At 42.4% G+C, this 21,237-nt stretch overlaps 1 protein-coding gene across 1 annotated transcript in view; it reads right to left on the reverse strand.

Moving 5' to 3' along the window:
- HYDIN (HYDIN axonemal central pair apparatus protein) overlaps positions 1-21,237 on the reverse strand; it is a 448,650-nt gene that overhangs the window by 103,652 nt on the left and 323,761 nt on the right. The window contains exons 33-42 of the mRNA XM_081216141.1: positions 19,361-19,488; positions 18,799-18,935; positions 18,452-18,579; positions 18,110-18,301; positions 17,631-17,780; positions 13,418-13,657; positions 8,016-8,184; positions 5,290-5,469; positions 4,647-4,820; positions 1,590-1,760 (exon numbers count right to left, since the gene is read on the reverse strand). Coding sequence (XP_081072267.1) covers positions 1,590-1,760; positions 4,647-4,820; positions 5,290-5,469; positions 8,016-8,184; positions 13,418-13,657; positions 17,631-17,780; positions 18,110-18,301; positions 18,452-18,579; positions 18,799-18,935; positions 19,361-19,488 — 1,669 coding nt within the window. The remainder of the gene's footprint in view (positions 1-1,589; positions 1,761-4,646; positions 4,821-5,289; positions 5,470-8,015; positions 8,185-13,417; positions 13,658-17,630; positions 17,781-18,109; positions 18,302-18,451; positions 18,580-18,798; positions 18,936-19,360; positions 19,489-21,237) is intronic.

Raw genomic sequence — 21,237 nt, forward strand, 5'->3', positions numbered from 1 at the left:
TATTTGCTTAAAGACAGAACCTCCAAAAGAAGCTCCACTGTCACAAGTCCCCTTCCAGAGAGCTTCATCAACTAGGGAGATGGACTCTTATCACAGGAGAGGAGACTCAAATCCATACCACACCAGAAAGACTTTATCACAAACAGCCACACCTCCCATCCATTCTTGTAAGGGTCCCTCATCTTTCCTAAAAACCATTTACCCTCCCCTAAGAGGACTACGTCCCCCTTCCCTTTCCCTATTAAAGTGGTATTTACTTCTGAATTCTAAAGCCATCCATTTTCCCCCGAGTATCTCCCACGGTACAATGAAGTATACATGTTAATAAACTTGTTTGTTTTTCTCTTGTTAATCTTTCTTTTATTACAGGGGGGCTCAGCCAAGAACTCAGAAGAGTAGAGAGAAAATTATTCTTTCTCCCCTAGACCACTAAAGAGCTGTTTCTCTTATCTTCCCAGCAAAGAATCTTCCATCTCTCTAAGCATCCCATGCAGAGGTATCAAGGGGAGGGGACACCCCTGAAAGCCCCAGCCAGTTTTATCATCCAGCAAGCATGGGACACTAACAGGAATGACGGCATGCTGTTCTAAGTATTTATATATAAAAGATTCTACTCTGAGCAGGTATTCTGCTTTATATATGATAGATTTCCCCACTGAGCAGCCACCCTCCTGCCCAGAGGATATGGGAGAGCCAGGATTCTTAATCTCTGGTAGGTAAGGCCTCACTACTATGGGGTTTAAAAACTCAATTAATTTTCCTTTCCAGTAAACTTTCTCCTCCTCCCATGTTCCCTGTCTTGGTAAATGACATTGCTCTCTTCCTGGTTTCTGTGACCAGAAATCTTGGTGTGAACATCCTGAATGCCTCTCCCTCCTTCAATTCCCTGCCATGCAGGTGGCTATCAGGTCAGCCAGCCCAGCCCCACTCATATTCAGCTTCACCTCTTTTCCATTACAAGACATCACTAGAGCTCCTTTCCTACTGCAACGTTCAGACCATTTCTCCCATAGGGTGAAAACTGCCCAACTCCTCTTTTCCTTCAAAATAAAATCGAAATTCCTAATCTTGGCATTAAGTTCAACTATGATTGGCCTTAACCTGCCTTCCCACCTTTAATTTACTGTCAGCTTCCCTGCTTTCTTGGTGTGGAATGTCCTTATCTTCATCTTTGCCTGTCAACATTCTCCTCCTCCTTCAAAGCCCACTTCCATGAAAACTTCCCCAAATCATGCTTCTTGGAACTCAACTATCCCAAAGTTGGTCTTTCACAGAAGCTGGTAGTTCTGTTACATTATTTTCCTCTGCTCTGAAGGAGCACATGTCTGCTCCCCTCCAGGGGTCACTCCCAAAGGTGTGGGCCACATCTCTTCTGTCGCCCTGCTCCCTGCAGTGCCAAGTGCATTGGGCAGCCAGGAGAGCCACAGGTGTCTGGTAGAGAGAATTCTCTGGGCTGCTAACTGGCAGCATGTTATAAGTCAGCCTTCAATGGGGCTGTGGAGAAAAGTTCAGTGGGGGAAACTGAGAAGGTGCATTACCAGTGGGGTAAGGGCCACTTGGCCACAAAGAGTCGGGGAAATGGCTCTCACCAGACTCCTCTTCCTTCATGGACTGCTCTATGGCGGCCCTGATGCAGAGCTCACGGGCCCGGATCCCTGCGATGTTGCTGCCATCGGAGATGGCTTCCAGCACGATGGAGTCCAAGTTCAGGCAGGCTGCACTGTAGTACTTGGCTATGCTGACTGCGGTGGCTGACTTTCCTATTAAAAAAGGTCAGGAGGTTGAATTTCACAGCTCTCATTTCCTCAGTGTCCTAGACAGAAGAAGCTTCTATAACAGAGGCTACTGGAAAGTGATCTCTCCAAGGTCTCTGCCTCTAAGTCTCTCGTGTGGCCAGAGGTGGCAGCAGAAAAGAGAGGCATGACCTGAGCCAGGAGTTAGGACCGTGGATTCTGGTCCTAATTCTACCCCTGATGAGCTGTGTGCTATGGCAACCCACATCCCCGCTGGATTTTCTCCTCGGCTTAAAAAGTGATTCTATCAGATGAGCTTTAAAAATCTTGTAGCTCTTACTGTTTCTGATTCTAATGGGAAGAGACTTTTTTGGTTTAAAGAATAACTTGTGTTGATTTTTTTTCTCATTCAAAATACCTGCTTATTAAAAAGAAAGCAGAATATTTAGAAATAACAGCAGGGACAAAAGAAATTTGATCTTCCAGAGAGATTACAGTTAGCATATGGCTGCTAAGTATGCATATGTAACTATTTTATTCGTATTTCTTCTAAAAAAAGAATGGGTTATGTGGTAGGTTGAATAATGCCTCCCCTGCTCAGATGTCCACGTCCCAATCCCTGGAACCTGTGAATATGTTACCTTATATGTTAAAGGGACTTTGCAGGTATGATTAAGAATCTTGATGTTGGAGATTGCCCTGGATTATGTGGGTGGGCCCAATGTGATGACAAGGGTCCTTATAAGAGAAGCAGGATGCTCAGAGTAAGAACAGGTGATGCGATGATGAAAGCAAAGAGAGAGACAGAGAGTGAGAGAGAGACAAGATAGACAGACAGACTACAAGATGCTATGATGCTGGTTTTGAAGATGGAGGAAGGGGCCAGGAGCCAAGGAATGCAGATAACGTTTCTAGAAGCAAGAAAAGGCAAGGAAATGGATCCTCCTCTATAGCCTCGAGAAAGGATGCAGCCCTGTTGACCCATTTTAGACTTCTGACCTCCAGAATTCTAAGAAAGTAAATTTGCATTTTTTAAAGTCACTAAATTTGTAGTTATTTGTTACAGTAGCAATAGGATATTAATACAGATAACAAATTGTAAGCATGGCATTTTTCTTCTCACTTAAAAAAACGATATATATCATGAGCATTTTTCTATTCATTCAATACACTTCTACGGTACTTTTTTATTGTGATAGTATACATACAAAATTTACCATTTTAACTGTTCTTAAGTGTACAGCTCAGCTGCTAAGGATATTCACATTGTTGTGCAACCATCCATCCATCTCCAGCACGTTTTCATCTTCCCAAGTGGAAACTCTTTACCCATTAAACAATAACCTCTCATTCCTCCCTTTTCTCAGCCCCTGGAAACCACCATTCTACTTCATGTCTCTATGAATATGACTACTCTAGGTACCTTATATAAATGGAATCATATAGTAGTTGTTCTTTTATGTCTTGCTTATTTCACTTAGCATAATGTCTTCAAGGTTCATCTATGTTGTAGCATGTGTGAGGATTTCCTTCCTTTTGTGGGTGAAAAATATCCCATTATACCACATTTAGTTTATCCACTCATCCATCAATGGATACTTGGGCTGTTTCTACCTTTTTGTTATTGTGAATAATGCTGCTATAAAAATGGGTGTACAAGACACTGTTTTTAATGGCTATATAATTCACTGCATGAATGTACTATGGCTTAATTAACTAGTCCCGTATATTGAATGCTTCAAGTGTTCCCAGATTTTTAGTATGGTCAACAATGTTGCAGTGAACACTCATGCAGTTAATCTTTGTCAAGGTGATTATTTTCCTAAGGTAAGTTTTTTAGAAGTAATACTGCCAGGCCAAAGAGTCTGCACATATTCTTCCCCTCTCTTCTTATTTTTTTTTAAATATTGACAAATGTCGTGAATTTTAAATTTTATTTGTTTATTTATTTATGGCTGTGTTGGGTCTTCGTTTCTGTGCGAGGGCTTTCTCTAGTTGTGGCAAGCGGGGGCCACTCTTCATCGCAGTGCGCAGGCCTCTCACTATCGTGGCCTCTCTTGTTGCGGAGCACAGGCTCCAAATGCGCAGGCTCAGTAATTGTACGCTCAGGCTCAGTAATTGTGGTTCACGGGCCCAGTTGCTCCGTGGCATGTGGGATCTTCCCAGACCAGGGCTCGAGCCCGTGTCCCCAGCATTGGCAGGCAGATTCTCAACCACTGCGCCACCAGGGAAGGCCCCCCCCACCTTTTAAAATAACTTAATGTCTTGGATTTTTCTTTAATATTTTAATGTTATTAAGTTATTGAAAGAATGCAAGCTCCAACAATTCAGAGATGTATTAATTAATGAGGTGTCCCCGCTCTTTCTCTAACTCCATATCTCTGAAGTTGGCAATTTAACAATTTGGGGATAATCCTTTGGTATATAAACTTCAAACAGAAGAGTCTTTTACTGCCTCAAAAATTAAACATGCAGGACTTCCCTGGTGGTGCAGTGCTTAAGAATACACCTACCAGTGCAGGGGACACGGGTTCGAGCCCTGGTCCGGGAAGATCTCACATGCCGTGGAGCAACTAAGCCCATGTCCCACAACTGCTGAGCCTGCGCTCTAGAGTATGCAAGCCACTACTACTGAGCCCACGTGCCACAATTACTGAAGCCCGTGCACCTAGAGCCCGCGCTCTGCAACAAGAGAAGCCACCGCAATGAAAAGCCTGCGCACCACAACAGAGAGCAGCCCCCACTAGCCGCAACTAGAGATAGCCCGCATGCAGCAACGAAGATCCAACGCAGCCAAAAATAAATAAATTTTAAAAATAAATTAAAAAAAACAAAAGGCATCACCCAGAGGTAAAAAAAAAAAAAAAATTACATGTGCAAACTTCACCATAAACCCCTCAGGGCTGTGCATACCTGACAAGGGCGTCCCATGGATGATGATGGCGATGCCTTTCTGGTTCTTGGCCCTGCGGCCTTCTGCAGAAATGTCAATGCCCAGGTGGCGAGCAATGGCCTTGCTCACTGGGTTGTTCTCTACTTCCCCAACCTCCTCTGGAAAGTGGCTGTCAATGCTCTGAATCTTGTCAGCTGCAAATTAAATATACATGTGCGTGTGTGTGCATGCACATACATGCGGACACACCCAGAACTCACCTGGGTTCTGAAGGAAGTGGGTACGACTTTTTCTTAGTAAACGTCCTATTTTAAAATGACAAACATAATCTGCTGCAGGTGTTGCCTCACTCCCCCTGTAGTGTATGAAAGTGCCCGTTTTGGCTAATTATCTGTCCATAGCTACTACAACTGAAAATACAGATACTCTGACTCTTAATCCCACTTTGGGGAATCTCTTCTGCTGAAAAATAATATTGGAAACTAGCTGAATATGCAACAGTAAGGGAAATGACTAAATAAATGATGGCATATTCATATTGTAGAATTAATACATAATAGTGCTAGAAAGATGCATTTTATGGAGAAAGGTGAAAGGCACTGAACAGCCTTCCCACTTTTGCTTAGAGAGAACAGGTACCCAAACATTAAAATGCTTGGTTACTTTGAAACATGATTTTTTCCAGGCTTTCTTCATCCTCCTCTTCATCTGGGTAGGTCTTGGACTTGACCACTGGGATATGCTGCTCTTCCAGGTTGGATGTGACAGAGATCCCTCGGCTAAGCGAGGTCCTCTTCGTGCTGGCAGAGGTTCCCTGTTCTGACAAGGGACCATCGTCCTCTTCTGCCAGGGAGCAAAGGATGGAAGCGCACAGGAAGAGTTGGGAGGAGGACAAGGGAGACAGGGCAGAAAAGGGAAGAGAGACAAAGAGGAGAATCACTGAACTGGTTACCATCACCCTGGACTATCTGACCCAAATAAACAAGAACTGCAGTCAATCTGCTGTTAAATTTCTCTGCCCAGAGTGTTTCTACATTTTAACATTAAAAAAATTACCAAAATTATATATTTGGTTTAGAAAATTTGGGAAGTTCAAAAGAGCAAAAATGACAAAATTTAGCTACAGAAAGAAATATAGATAGACAAAGAAATGGTGATAGAGGAACAGCAGCTTCATTTTATGATACCAGTATAGGAGAGCGGCAACCTCTCAGACTTTTAATTTTTAATTTTTCAAAACTGAAGTTGGGATCATATGATACACATATCAATTTGTAGCCTGCTTTCCCCCTTAATTTATCATGAACATTTCTCCATGTCATCGTTGAGCACATCTACGACTTTATCTGCCCCGCACCCTCCTCAATGCCCCTATTCCACAGAGTTTCAGTGGGTGCATTGGGCTGTCATTGTACAAGGTGACCCAGCTCTACCCTGGAGCCAAGACACCTTCGTTTAATTTAGAATTTGAGTCAGAGGTTGTAGCTCTCCTGGGAATGGCAATAACATGACTTGTAGCTGCTGGCCTTCCCTGGACGTGGTCTGGAAGCAGAGAAGGATGTGTACTCTGTGACAGAAGAGTAAGCAGATGCTCAGAGAGGTGCTGGTGAGAAGCAGAGGGAGCGCCTCCCTGGACTACTACTGACCCTCAGGTCCTGGCTCTAGATCACCTTTCCATGGGCCAAATGGAAAAATGAACCCACAACCAAGGCGTGTAGGACAGGGATGAGAGCGATGGGCCCTTCTCAGCTCTCACTAAGTCCTCTTTACACTGCAGCCCCTCCTGACTCTCTGCCTCAGGCCACTAGGCAGTCCTGAGTTTAAATGTCTACCCCCCGCCCCTCCCTGACTTTGAGCTCTCAAAGGCAGGGGCTGAATCCATTGATCTTTCTTCCAGCACTTCAGCTCAGTGCTTGGAACATAGTGGGTGCTTGTTATGGGCTGAACTGGTTCCCATAAAGTTCATTTGCTGAAGTCCTAAGCACCACCCCCGTGCTACACTCCACCCCCTGCCCCAGGATGCCAGAATGTGACTATTTGAAGTTAGGGCCTTTCAAGAGGTAATTAAGTTAAAATGAGTGTCCTAAGCCATCCACAGTCCAATATCACTCGTGTTCTTGTAGGAAGAGATTAGGACACAGACACACAGAGGGAAGTCCTTGTGAACACACAGGGGGAAGACAGGCATCTACAAGCCAAGGAGGGAGGTTCAGTAGAAAACAATTCCACCAACACCTTGATCTTGGATTTCTAGCCTCCAGAATTATGAGAAAATAAGTTTTGCTTGGTTAAGCCCCCCAGTCTGTGGTATTTGCAGTGGCAGTTCTAGTGAACTAATATGCTCAATAAATACAACCAGGAGACTGGGTGGACAGGCAGCCTTCTTCTCTCATCTTCTCCTTTTAGGGCACATTAGTGTTCTCTGACTACCTTCTGTCTCGAGAGACAACAAGACAGGTCCAAGGGCAGGAGAAATGGACTTCATTCATTCATTCACTCTTACAGAAACATTTATCAGGCACTATGGTGTATCAGGTGCTGGTCCATGCACTGGATTTACATTGGGGAATACATGATCACTGCCTTTATGGGGGCTTGTCTAGAGGGGAGACAAGTGTGAAGAAAATACATGTGATGACTATTATGCAGAAGAAGAGAGCAAGTAAGAACAGGGAGGGCAAATTTCCAGGATGAGGGCACAGGGAAGCAGAGAAGTGAGCACCCCAACAAGCTACAGGATCCCATAGGTCTCCCCAGAACCTTGATGCTCAAGTGCACACAAGGGGGGATCCTGGGTGGATGATGGATAACTCTGGGGTGCTGGGCAAGAAAGGGCAAGACTGTAAGAGCACAGTCCAGCTTTGTGATTGAGTTTTGGCCTTGAGGACCATCGAGGGTCTTTCCTCATGTGAACTCCCACCCCTACCTCTCGTAGGGCACCAATATCTACCATGCATGATGGACTACCTTGCATCACCTAGGCACAGATGGAGGCTGTGGAGTGGAGTGGTTATTGTCGTGGACTCCAGAGTCAGAGAGACCTGGGCCTGAGTCCTGATTCTGCCACTTAAATCTGCAGACCTGGCTTCTCAGTGCTTCCTCTCTCATCTGTACGTGTGAAGCCCTCAGCACAGGGCTTGGTATCTAGGAGGTGTCCTTCTATATCTGAATTAGCTGTTTTTAAGTCTTAACTCCCCACCAGACTCTAGTGAGAGCAGAATGTGTCCCCATCTCCGCATCCCTACAATGGGGACAACAGGACCATTTTGCAAGGGTTAGAAATGAAATCCATAAGGTGCTCAGTAACTGGTTCGTCTCCCAACGGAGATAATTCAAAGAAGCCAGGGCAGTGGCTGGAGCTGCGGGCTCCAGAACTGTTGAGTTCTCACCGTTCTCCTGCGCCAGACTCTCCAGATATTTCACCTTCATCTGCTCCTCTTTTGACCGCTTCATCTCCTTAAAGTATTCATACACCTCGGGGGGCAGCTTTTCCCCCGGAAGGCGGGGAGGCAGCGGCAGGGAGTTGTAGGAGTCGTAGCCCTTCAGCGTTCGCAAGATCTGCTCAAGGAGAATGGGAACGGCTGTTGGCCCCACTGGAAGTTTCCTCCCCGCAGTCCCAGGTGGGTCTGCCATCCATCTCATAAAAGCCCTGGCCCTGACCAAGGCTGGGGTGTATACAAATACTTTCTGGATCTCAAAGGGTAGGATCCTTTGTAGAGGTCTAAAGTGTAAGGCTGGGCCCTGGATCTGTGGGGATATAGAATTTTTATTTTGCGCCATTTGTGCCTGGGCATTTCCCATGTGGAAAAGAATTTTCTCCTTGTTTTATAAATAACATATACTGGGTTCTTTTTTTTTTGTTGTTGTTTTCCATTGACAAAAGTACAGAACTCAATTATCCACTTTGAGTGACATGTTATTGAAAAATATTGTGGTTAGCAATATTGTCTTGCTAAGGTGGTGGTCTCATAAATAGAGGATCCAGAGAAAAACAGGCAAAATGGCTGTTTAGGTATGTGTATGTGTGTGTGTGTATATATTTGAGAGAGAGACAGACAGAGAGGGATGTATATTAGGCTTGTCAGATGAAGTACAAGATGCCTAGTTAAATTTAAATTTCAGATAAAAAAATGAATAATTTTTAAAGTATAAATGTGTCCCATATTGTTTATCTGGAATTCAAATTTAATTGTGGCAACCTGTTTTTCTTTCTGCTAAATCCAGCAACACTAGTGTGTATATATATTTATAAAAGACAGTAAAATCAACTCCTAGAAAGCAGTTACTTCCTATGCAACCTAATTTACTGGTCTGAAACAACCCAATCCAAAAATGGGCAGAAGACCTAAATAGACATTTCTCCAAAGAAGATATACAGACTCACAACAAACACATGAAAGAATGCTCAACATCATTAATCATTAGAGAAATGCAAATCAAAACTACAATGAGATATCATCTCACACCAGTCAGAATGGCCATCATCAAAAAATCTAGAAACAATAAATGCTGGAGAGGGTGTGGAGAAAAGGGAACACTTTTGCACTGCTGGTGGGAATGTGAATTGGTACAGCCACTGTGGAGAACAGTACGGAGGTTCCTTAAAAAACTACAAATAGAACTACCATATGACCCAGCAATCCCACTACTGGGCATATACCCTGAGAAAACCATAATTCAAAAAGAGTCATGTACCACAATGTTCACTGCAGCTCTATTTACAATAGCCCAGAGATGGAAACAACCTAAGTGTCCATCATCGGATGAATGGATAAAGAAGATGTGGCATATATATACAATGGAATATTACTCAGCCATAAAAAGAAACAAAATTGAGCTATTTGTAATGAGGCGGATGGACCTAAAGTCTGTCATACAGAGTGAAGTAAGTCAGAAAGAGAAAGACAAATACTGTATGCTAACACATATATATGGAATTTAAGAAAAAAAATGTCATGAAGAACCTAGGGGTAACACAGGAATAAAGACACAGACCTACTAGAGAATGGACTTGAGGATATGGGGAGGGGGAAGGGTAAGCTGTGACAAAGTGAGAGAGAGGCATGGACATATATACAATAACAAACGTAAGATAGCTAGCTAGTGGTAAGCAGCCGCATAGCACAGGGAGATCAGATCGGTGCTTTGTGACCGCCTGGAGGGGTGGGATTGGGAGGGTGGGTGGGAGTGAGACGCAAGAGGGAAGGGATATGGGAACAGATGTATATATATAACTGATTCACTTTGTTATAAAGCAGAAACTAACACACTATTGTGAAGCAATTATACTCCAATAAAGTTGTAAAAAAAAATCAGTTAGGTAACCCTTCTCCAAGATCACCAATTTTAGTTGTTTGAAAACCAATATTAATGAGCTTACTCTAAAATTTATATGGAAGAACAAAGGGCTAAGAATAGTTGAAACGCTAATGAAGAAAAATAGAGAGGACTGTCCTACCAGATATCAGGAATTATTAAGTTGGAGCAATAGACAGGGTGGTATTGATGCTGAACAGAGAAATTGACCAATGAAATGGAGGTGAGAGCTTAGAATAGACCCACGTGTATATGGAGCTTTGACACAGGACAGAGGTGGCATGGCAGATCAATGGGGAAAGGAAGGACTATTCCAAAGGCTGGCTGATGTAGAGACACAAAGGCCTGGCCAACTTGCTTCAACTGAGGCAACTGTAAACAGCCAGCCCAGCTGCAGAGTGTCCTGTGGGATCAGCTGAAGTCTCTGTGCAATGTCATCACAGTTTACCTTCTCTGTCTGCCTAGGTTTAACGTTCCTTATCCTTTACAGGTGTCGTCCCTGAGAGTACTCTCTGATAAACCTTCTACATGCAAATCTCAGAGTCTTGGATTCTTTCCACTGACCCTGACCCACAGCAGAGGATGCTGTGCCAACACAAGCCATTGAACATCTAATAAATACCTAATGAAAAGACTCGAATCCAGAGGGACAGAATCCAAACCGGGCAGAGCACAAACACTGGATGTAAAGAAGAAGATTCAAAGGCCAAGTTGGTGGAGAGTCCAGAGGAAGCAGACCATCTTAGCTAAGCCATTCCCAAATTCCTGACCCAGAGCAAACATGAGATGACAAATGTTTATTGTTTTATGTTACTAAGCTTGGGAGTAATTTATTTTGCAGCAATAAATAGCTAATATAACATCAGACTTCACGAACAGCAAGACCTTATGAGAAAAGAATGGAGCAATGCATTTAAGATATACGAGTGCAGAAAATGTGAGCCAAGGATACTATATCCAATCAAACCGATCTTCAAGAACAAAAGCCAAGGAAAAACAGCTACGAACACATGAATACTCAGGAAATATTGTTCCCACGGTCTCTTCCTGAGGAATCCACTAGAGAATGATCTTCTGACAACCCAGTAGCGAATGGAGAAGCTTCATCACAAGGACTGGTGTTGAGCATTAAATATGTTCAAGCGTAGAACTAAGACTAAATGATGGAAATTACGTTCTGACATCTTAATACTGTTAAGCTCTGACACTATAGATTTAATACAAGAAGCAAAACATGGAGCAAGTGTACATGAGATGATTACCCAGTAGGCATTAACTGGAAGTAAAGAAATATCATTTTAAATTAGAGGGTGGTGAGGAGAGGTAAAAAATTTTTAGCTAATTTCATTATTGCTCATAGTAGGGAACTAAGAGGCAGTTTCTAAAAAGTAGGGTACTAAGGGTATTAGATAAAGGCACAGCTTATACAGATCAGCCTCAAGGTAGGACAGCAGGGTAGAGATAGTAAAAATGGACCTGGATAGATCAATGGAAAAGAACAGAGATTCCAGAAATAGACCCAAATAAACATAGTCAACTGATCTTTCCTAAAGGAACAAATGCAATACAATGGAGCAAAGAGTTTTTTTCAACAAATGATGCTGGAATTGGACATCCACCAGCAAAAAAATAAATCTGAGTGGATCTTATCTTCATAAAAATCAACTCAAATGAATTGTAGACCTAAATAAAAAACATAAAACTATAAAATTTCTAGAAGATAGCATAACAGAAAATTTAGATGACCTAGAGTATGGTGATGACTTTTTAGACACAACTCCAAAGGCACAGTCTATGAAAAAAATAATTGATAAGCTGGACTTCATTAAAATGAAAAAGTTCTGCTCTGCAAAAGATAATGTCAAGAGAATGAAAAGACAAGTCACAGACTGGGAGAAAATATTTGAAAAAGACACATCTGATAAAGGACTATTATTCAAAATATGTAAAGAACTCTTAAAGCTCAACAATAAGGAAACAAATAACTCGATTAAAAATTGGGCCAAAGACCGTAACAGATACCTCACCAAAGAAAATATACAGATGGCAAATAGGCGTATGAATGGATATTCCACATTATATATGCCTTCAGGGAAATGCAAATTAAAACAACAATGAGATACCACTACACACCTATTACAACAGCCAAAATCCAAAACCCTGACAATATCAAAAGCTAGTGAGGATAAGGAGCAACAGGAACTTTCATTTACTGCTAGTAGGAATGCAAAATGTTACAACCATTTTGGAAGACAGTTTGACAGTTTCTTACAAAACTAAACATACTCTTACCACAGAATCCAGCAATCATACTCCTTGGCATTTACCTAAAGAGTTGAAAACTTATGTTCACACAAAAACCTGCACACAGATGTTTATAGCAGCTTTATTCATAATTGCCAAAACTTGGAAACAACCAAGATGTCTTTCAGTAGGTGAATGGATAAATAAACTGTAGTATTTCCAGACAATGGAATATCATTCAGCACTAAAAAGAAATGAGCTATCAAGCCATGAAAAGACATGGAGGAACCTTGAACACATATTACTAAGTGAAAGAAGCCAATCTGAACATCTACATACTCTATGATTCTAACTATATGGCATTCTGGAAAAGGCAAAACTACAGAGACAGTAAAAAAAGATTAATGGTTGCCAGGGGTTGGGAGGAGGGAGGGATGAATATGTGGAGCACAGAGGATATTTAGGGCAATGAAAGTACTTTGTATGACAATATAATGATTGATACATGTTGTTATACATTTGTCTAAACCCATAGAATGCACCAAGAGTGAACTGTAATGTAAACTATGGACTTTGGGTGATTATGATGTCACATAAGTTCATCAATTGTAAGAAATATTCCATTCTAGTGAGGGATGTTGATAATGGGGGAGGCTATGCATGTGTGGGGGCAGGGGTTATATGAAAAATTTCTGCATCTTCCCCTCAATTTTGCTGTGAATCTAAAACTGCTCTAAAGAATAAAGTTTAAAAAAATGGACAAGGAGGAGCAATTGTAAAATACACAAGCCAGAACAAACAGGAAAAAAAGAGACAGATTTAAGCCCTAACATGATTACATTAAATGTAAATGGTCTAAATACACCAATTAAAGACAAAGACTGCCAGAGTGTATTAAAAAGATGACCCAAATATATGCTGTCTACAAGAAACTCATTTCAAATATAATGACTATGGCATACATTCTTTACTGTTTGAATTTTAACATGAGCATATTAGTTTTTAAATTAGTTGTTTCAAATGTATAATGAGACCACAAAGAAGAACAAAATCTGCTTAGGGCAAGGGAAGTAGGTCAGGAAAGACTGCAAAGTGATCTTTAAATTGACAGGGAAGGGTTCATAGGAAGAAGGAGCAAAGGTGAGGAGGAAGTTGTCCAGGCAGAGAGAAGAGTACCTGGCAGGGCCCAGCATGTGTAGGAAAATGGAGTTTGGTTTTGGTCTCTGCTCACCTTCTCTTCTACAAGATATTGCTGGTCAAATTCTAAGGAGTAAAACTCAATGGGGAAGTTGCAGGGATTCTTCACCACCACCTCGGCCTCATCTCCAGGTGCATAAGGCAGCAGTGGCCCCAGCTCCAGAACTGAGGGACTAAATTCCAAGCATGGCTCTAGACCTTGCCCCTGTGCCAGTAGAGTAAGCTTTTGAGCACTCTGGGCAATCTGGAACACCAAGGTTTGGTTGTAGAATTTCTGGAAAATATAAAAACAAAACAAGCAACTAAATTTTTTTCTGTTATGTGACATGTAAAACTGATAACCACTGGGGGACAAAATTGATCCTGTTTAGATTAAGAGAGAAAACTTTTCTTATAAAATTTCATGAGAGCAATTTATATTAGAGTGTTAATACTCGGTACCTAGCATGCCAGGCACTGTACCAAGTGCTTCATCACAGTCCTGTGAATGCTGTTCTCATAGCCCTCAGATCTTCCAATGTGCTCAGATGTCCCACTGCCACTATCTGCACCTCTGGGTCTGTACCTCTGGGCTCTCATTTCATGGGTCCTGCTGCCCATGGGTAGGGCAGGGCAAGGCAAAAGTGTCAGAGAAGTAACACCTTCTGGGGACAATCCTTAACCAATGACTCTCAGGAGTTACTGTATAAAGACTCCTGAGAGGGATAATTCTGAAATGTGCATTTTGTATATTTTCTCCAAGTTTCCAGTAGGATTAAGATCCAGTGTCCAGGACTTCACTGGTGGCACAGTGGTTAAGAATCTGCCTGCCAATGCAGGGGACATGGGTTTAAGCCCTGGTCTGGGAAGATCCCACATACCGTGGAGCAACTAAGCCCATGTGCCACAACTACTGAGCCTGCGCTCTAGAGCCCGCAAGCCACAACCATTGAGCCCACATGCCACAATTACTGAAGCACATGCAACTAAAGCCTATGCTCCTCAACAAGAGAAGCCACCACAACGAGAAGCCTGTGCACCGCAACAAAGAGTAGCCCCTGCTAGCCACAACTAGAGAAAGTCCGCATGCAGCAACAAAGACCCAACGCAGCCAAAAATCAATAAATCAATAAATCAATCCAGTGTCCAAGGTAGCTGGGTCATTCACACACCCTATTAGCTGCCTTCCTTTTCCTGATCACCTTCTACTTCTCTTTTAGTATTCCCTACACTTCCTAAAGAATCTGCTTGCACTCAAATTCTTGACTCCAGGTCTGTTTCTTGGAGAATCTGAATGATCACATTTCCATTATTTAAAGACACAGTTAAGCAGCTAGTCAGAGATGACCAGCTAGCACAATCAGTTCATCTGATACAATTAGAATCCAAATACAAGCTGATAATGATATCAATTATCCTAATCTGGTTTCAGTTAGGAACCTATTAAAATGCATATTCACAGGCCCATTCCTAGAGATCCTGACTTGGTAGGGGCAGGGTAAGGCTGGGGATTCCGTAGTTTTAACCAGGTGCCCAGGTTGTTCTGAAACTGTTGGGCTCATGGCTTGGGTGTGGAAAGCATGATTGGCGGAGTGATTTGGAGAGCTCTTAACTACCTTAGCTCAGAGGGAAGGAAAATCAGATGGAAAGAATGTGTAAGGACATAGGTACAAGTTCAGAAAAATACCTGTTGTTGGAGATAGTAAGAGAACAAATTATTGGCTAAGAAGGTTTTCTATATAGTTATGGGTTTAGCACCTTATGTGATCCAAACTTCTATATTTTAACTGCTTTTTAGGGAAATATTTCTTACTTTTTTTTTTTTTTTTTTTTGGCTGCATTGGGTCTTTGTTGCTGCATGTGGGCCTTCTCTAGTAGCGATGAGCAGGGGCTACTCTTCATTGTGGTGCATGGGCTTCTCAATGCGGTGGCTCCTCTTGCTGCAGAGCACTGGCTCTAGGTGCGTGGGCTCAGTAGTTGTGGCTCACGGGCTCTAGAGCGCAGGCTCAGTAGTTGTGGTGCATGGGCTTAGTTTCTCCATGGCATGTGGGATCTTCCCAGACCAGGGATTGAACCCATGTCCCCTGCACTGGCAGGCGGATTCTTAACCACTACACCACCAGGGAAGTCCCAGGGAAATATTTCTAAAACATTTCATTCATCTCCTTGTTTTCTAACACAAAGTATTCTGAACACATGTTATAATGTCTAGGAGTTGTTAATGTGGACATCAGTGTTTCTCTGTGCTGCTGATGCTGGTGAAGATATAGGTGTGGACTGTATGGGTTGCAAGGTTAACCAGTTCCTTGTATACAGCCAATAAATTTCTCTCCCAAACTCTAATTTGAAAAGATACATGCACCTCAATGTTCATAGCAGTACTGTTTACAACAGCCAAGACATGGAAGCAACCTAAATGTCCATCAACATAAGAATGGATAAAGAAGATGTGGTATATATGTACAATGGATTAAAAAAGAATGGAATAATACCATTTGCAGCAACATGGATGGACCTAGAGATTATCATACTAAGTGAAGTAAGCCAGACAGAGAAAGACAAATATCATATGATATCGCTTATATGTGGAATCTAAAAAAGTGATACAAGTGAACTTATTTACAAAACAGAAATAAACTCAGGCATAGAAAACAAACTTATGGTTACCAAAGGGGATAGTGGGGCGGTGGGGGGGGAGAGATAAATTAGGAGTTTGGGATTAATATATACACACTACTATATATAAAATAGGTAAACAACAAGGACCTACTGTATAGCATAGGGAACTATACTCAATATTTTGTAATAACCTACAATGGAAAAGAGTCTGAAAAAATATTCATTGTAAATTAACTATACTTCAGTAAAAAATGATACTTAAAAAAATTCCTATCCCATTTGGTGAAAACATTTTATTAATTTTGACCAATGCTAACTCAACATTTATGGAACTGCCCAAACAAATCTTTTTTTTTTTTTTTTTTACTATATTTACTGATATTTTTTTCAGTAAAACATCCAAAATCTTGAGTAAACCTGCTGGCAGTCTTAAGACTCTCTAAGAATGACAAACACATTAGTTTTCTTTTCTTTTAAAAGGGTTGGGGAGATTTTGATAATGATAGAAACAGGGACTCTATTTTAGAATCAGATAAGAAGTCATTCTCTTTTCTTTCTTCTCATTGTAGATTCTGAAGCATTTCCTCAAAGCTGTTACCAGGAAAATGGGAGTTAACCATGGGTATTTTATAAAACTCACATCGATTTCTTCTTTTAAAAGAATAAAGAAAAACATCTCCCAAATGCCTTAGGCTTTCAGCAAAAGTCTCTACAGTGTAACCTCTTGAGATCCTCTCTGGTTCTAGGATTTTTATTATTTTTTTACTGTATTCTTTGTCAGGAGTAGCTTTGTGCTCATGGTGTTTGCAAAAGAAACACTTGTGAGGCCCAGGGAGTATGTCTACCAGGAAGTACTTATTATTATCACAACTACTGATGATAATAGTAAATAGATATTGAGACACTACATAAAGAGCAGTATGCTATGCATTTTATTCACATTAATTCATTTAATCTTCAAAATGACCCTTAGGAGGTAGCTAATGCAGGTTGATAATGTCTTACCTGAAACCCTAGGGGCCAGATGCTTTCAAATTCAGAGTTTTAAAAAGGTAGACACAGAGCATATACCCTATGTTACATAGTATCCTTAGCAGTGTCCCCTGTAATCAAACACATTAATATTTCTGCAGTTGCAGTGTTTGAGTCTGCAAACCAAGGGGGATAAATAAAGGTTAAGTAGTCTCATGTCAGTTCAGATTAGGTTTTTCTGCCAAATGAGTTTGGGTCTGAAACTTAAAAAAATTTTCCCCCCAGTTTTTAGAACTTATTGGATTTTGGAATTGCAATAAGGGATTTTGGACATGTGATATTATTATTTTTCATTTTATCTATGAGCAAACTGAGGTTTAGTGAGGCTGAATAATTTGCCCAAAGCCAGGCAGTCTCTAAGTGCAGAGGCAGAAGGCCACTAAGCCAGGTCTGTTGGTAAAAGTCAAAGTGTTCGATACATCTGCCGATTCCAGAGCTGGTGCTCCTAACCACCAGGACACAGCTCCTGCATGAACCAGAGCACTGAATGTCATAATCAGAATAGTGAGGGACAGGTCACTCAAAGTTTCCCTGGAGACCCAATCAAGCATGGACTTCGAGTACAGCTCAAAGAGATCCAGAGAGTCTGAATGAGACTACATTTCTCTAAAGCTCACCTCTTCTTTGGGCATGAATTTCACTTGCACGTTGGACCTCTCACCAGGATCCAAGACCCCAGAAGTGGGCTGAATCTCAAAGATCCGTGTCTTTGGCTTTAATTCAGCACAGAGTTTCCGTCTTAAGTACTTTGGCATGTGTTTCTCCAGCTGGTAAATAAATAGTAGACAATTAGACCATTTTCTTTGGAAAATGCCTCCACCCTTCACCCACTCAATCTATGTTTACTGATTACTTCCCAGGTGTCAGGGGATGTGTGGATACCCAGGGCAGAAAGATAAATATGACATTCGTGAGATAGCATGGCCTGACAGTCCTTGAGTGCTGGGCTGAGGGCCTACATTTTATTCAGGGGGCAACGGTTGTCACTGAAAGTCTTTGAGCAGAAGGGTGAAATGAAGAGAGTGAAGGATTAGAATTATAAATCTGACTTAAATGGAGATGGAAAAAAGGGGACAATGGGCCACAATTCATTTACCTTGCTAACTTGCTTATGGGTGTGGATAAACCATTCACAAGGGACTTGGAGGTGATTGGAAAGCTGAATAGTTTCCACGAGGCACTGTCCACACTGAATTGTGGCAAACTCCACTTTTCCACAAGACAGTGTCATACTGGGAATGGTCACCTTGGCTTGGAGACAGATGTGAACTGTTGGCCCTCCAACCACCTACAGTGGGCATAAAATTGTTGTTACCACGTAGCACGGGTTTGGAGGAAGAATCACGGCTCTGAAATAGTAACTGGATCATCACAGGGGTGATCAGCAAGCAGAGCTGGAAGCTGGGGAGGATCAGCTGGGCCTAGTGATGTATCTTACCTTGATGGGCAGAAGGACCTTTTTGTTTCCAACAGAAAGACTGGCCCCTTGTGCATCAAATCTCACTTCAAATGTTTCCGTTTCACAGTAAGGCAGATTCTTCACACGATCTAGCTCAATACTGAAGCCTGGACCAAGACAAACAAAATTTCTTTGTGGAAAAGAAAAGTAGCAATCAAGAGCTGCTCTAGATACAGCCCATCGGAGGCAGGATGACCACTCAAAGTGTCAATTAGCGGCCCAACAATCCTTTCAGCTGATCCCAGCAGAAGCACTCCAGGACAGTACAGATGGGCATCGTGTTAGAAATGACAGAGTTCAACAGGAAGGGTCTCCAGCCTGGTTACCTGTGTTGTGAAGGACACGCTTTTCTGCATGGAAGGACACTGGGAAATGACTGGTGTTGGTGATCTTGATGATGTGGGTTCGGACGTCACCAAGGATGATGTAGCCAAAGTCTAGGATATATTCTGGCAGCTGGACTCTGAAACAGTTAACAAGGTCTTCTTACCACTCACATTTCCAAAAGTGCGAGAGTGTGAGGCTCTCTTCCACCTCCTCTGCACAATTCTATTCTCTGGAGTAGAGAACCACCACTCTCCAGAATGGAGACTAGGAACAAGACACTTCCCCCAGAAGACCACATTGCTGCTTTAGCCATCATCTCTAAACACATTCAGTGCTGGTCCTTAAGGACCTGAAACCGGTCCATCTATTAGACAAGGTGGGAGGTTTGTGACTAAGAGGCAGAGACCTGCCTGGTTGGCTGGCTGCTAGAGAATGGCAGACATGTAAGGCGAGTGGATTTCATCCCTACATAGTTGATCATTAATTCAGGGAGCACTCTGGTGGAGGGCACCGCTGGATCTGCTACACTCTGAAACAAACACGACATGGAAGGGCGCTCACTTGATTGGTTTGCGGTGACTCCGATGGCAGAAGTTGTCCATGGAACCAAGGTCAATTGATTTCTGATGTTCTGTGGCATAGTCTTGGACTACAAGGCGTTCTACTTCCATCTGGAGTTGAGCATTTAACTGGAGCAAGAGAGAAGAGCAAGTAAGCAAATTCTTTGAGAACATGCATTCTCAACGGGGGCAATACCACCCCTAAGGGGGTGAAAGTTGCTTCATGGAGGGGAGAGTGAGAAAATCTTAGATATTACAATGGCTTGTGGCCCTCCAAAGGGCCACAGTAAATAAACAGATATACAGTATATCTGTGGTGTTAAAATTTTTGTTGGGGTTTAAGGTGGTTAAATAAACTGTACATCTGTGCCATGGAGTATTACTGAGCAACGGAGTAAGGAATGAACTATTTATATTGATGGATCTCAAGGGCATTATGCTGAATGAAAAAAAAATAATCTCAAAAGGTTACATACTGTATGATCCCGTTTACATAACTCTTCTACACTCATAACAAGATTATAGAGATGGAGAACTATAGTGGTTGCCAGGGGGAAGGGGTGGGGACATTGGGGATGGCTATAAAGGAGAAGCATGTAAAGGCAAAAACAAATGAAAAATAAGAGACTCAAGGGAGTTCCCTGGTGACCTAGTGGTTAGGATTCCGGGCTTTCACTGCTGCGGCCCTGGTTCAATCCCTGGTCAGGAACTGAGATCCTGTAAGCCATGAGGTGTGGCCAAAAAAAAAAAAAAAGAGGCTCAATTCTCCCTGTTGAAAAGAAGGGTAGAGGCTTCTTGCAGCTTCATTTTCAAGAAAACTTGTAAGTTCTTTCTCTGTCTCTTGGAAATATATATAAATCTTTTCATAGGCTAAGACTTTTTATCAGCTTCACAACCCAGGAACATCTTCCTTAAGGACCTGGGAACCATCTCTTTGACCTGTCATCATCAAGGAAGACAGAGCCTCATCTCCTATCCTCCCATTTCTGTGGGAGGACAGGAGCCCAACTCCAGAGGACCCTGTCGTAAAAACACAAAAGGCTTGTTTGCCCTTTGGGTAAAGCCCATTCGCTAACACAGGTGGTCACCCCACTTACCATGTAAATTGAGCAGAACTAAGTGTGACAGATGGTGCTGTCAAGTCCTCGTACTTGAGGACTAGTTATAGTTCTTACTTGAGGACTAGTTACTGTTTACCTTGAGAACATGTATATAGGAGGTTGTATCTGCTTGGCTCTATGAAAGACCGAGATTTATGTCTGTCTTTGCAATCTCCTAGCAGACTGACAGAGACACGGAGCCCTTTCCGCTTTAATGCTTATCAATAATAAAGTTGGGGGCTTCCCTGGTGGCGCAGTGGTTGAGAGTCCGCCTGCCGATGCAGGGGACGCGGGTTCGTGCCCCTATCCCGGAAGATCCCACGTGCCGCGCAGCGGCTGGGCCCGCGAGCCATGGCCGCGGAGCCTGTGCGTCCGGAGCCTGTGCTCCGCAACGGGAGAGGCCACAGCAGTGAGAGGCCCGCGTACAGCAAAACAAACAAACAAACAAAAAATAAATAAAAAATAATAAAGTTGGATTCTTTCTCTTCCACCTTTGTGGAGAGATTTGTGGATTGGAAAGAGATTTTTGTTTATAATTCTATTTCCCCAGCAAGCACAAGGGATACTTACGGAGATGGAACACTTCTGTATCTTAATTGTGGTGGTGGATACACAAAGCTACACGTGAAAAAATTGGGTTAGAACCACACACAGACGCAGATATGCATACATACAGAGACATGCAGACATGCAGAGAGACAGACCCACGAGTACATATAAAACTGATGAAATCTGAATAAGCTCTATGGCTTATACCAATGTCAATTTCCTGGTTTTG

Source organism: Mesoplodon bidens, assembly GCF_964165515.1.
Source record: "Mesoplodon bidens genome assembly, chromosome: 18".
NCBI classification, from domain to species: domain Eukaryota; kingdom Metazoa; phylum Chordata; class Mammalia; order Artiodactyla; family Ziphiidae; genus Mesoplodon; species Mesoplodon bidens.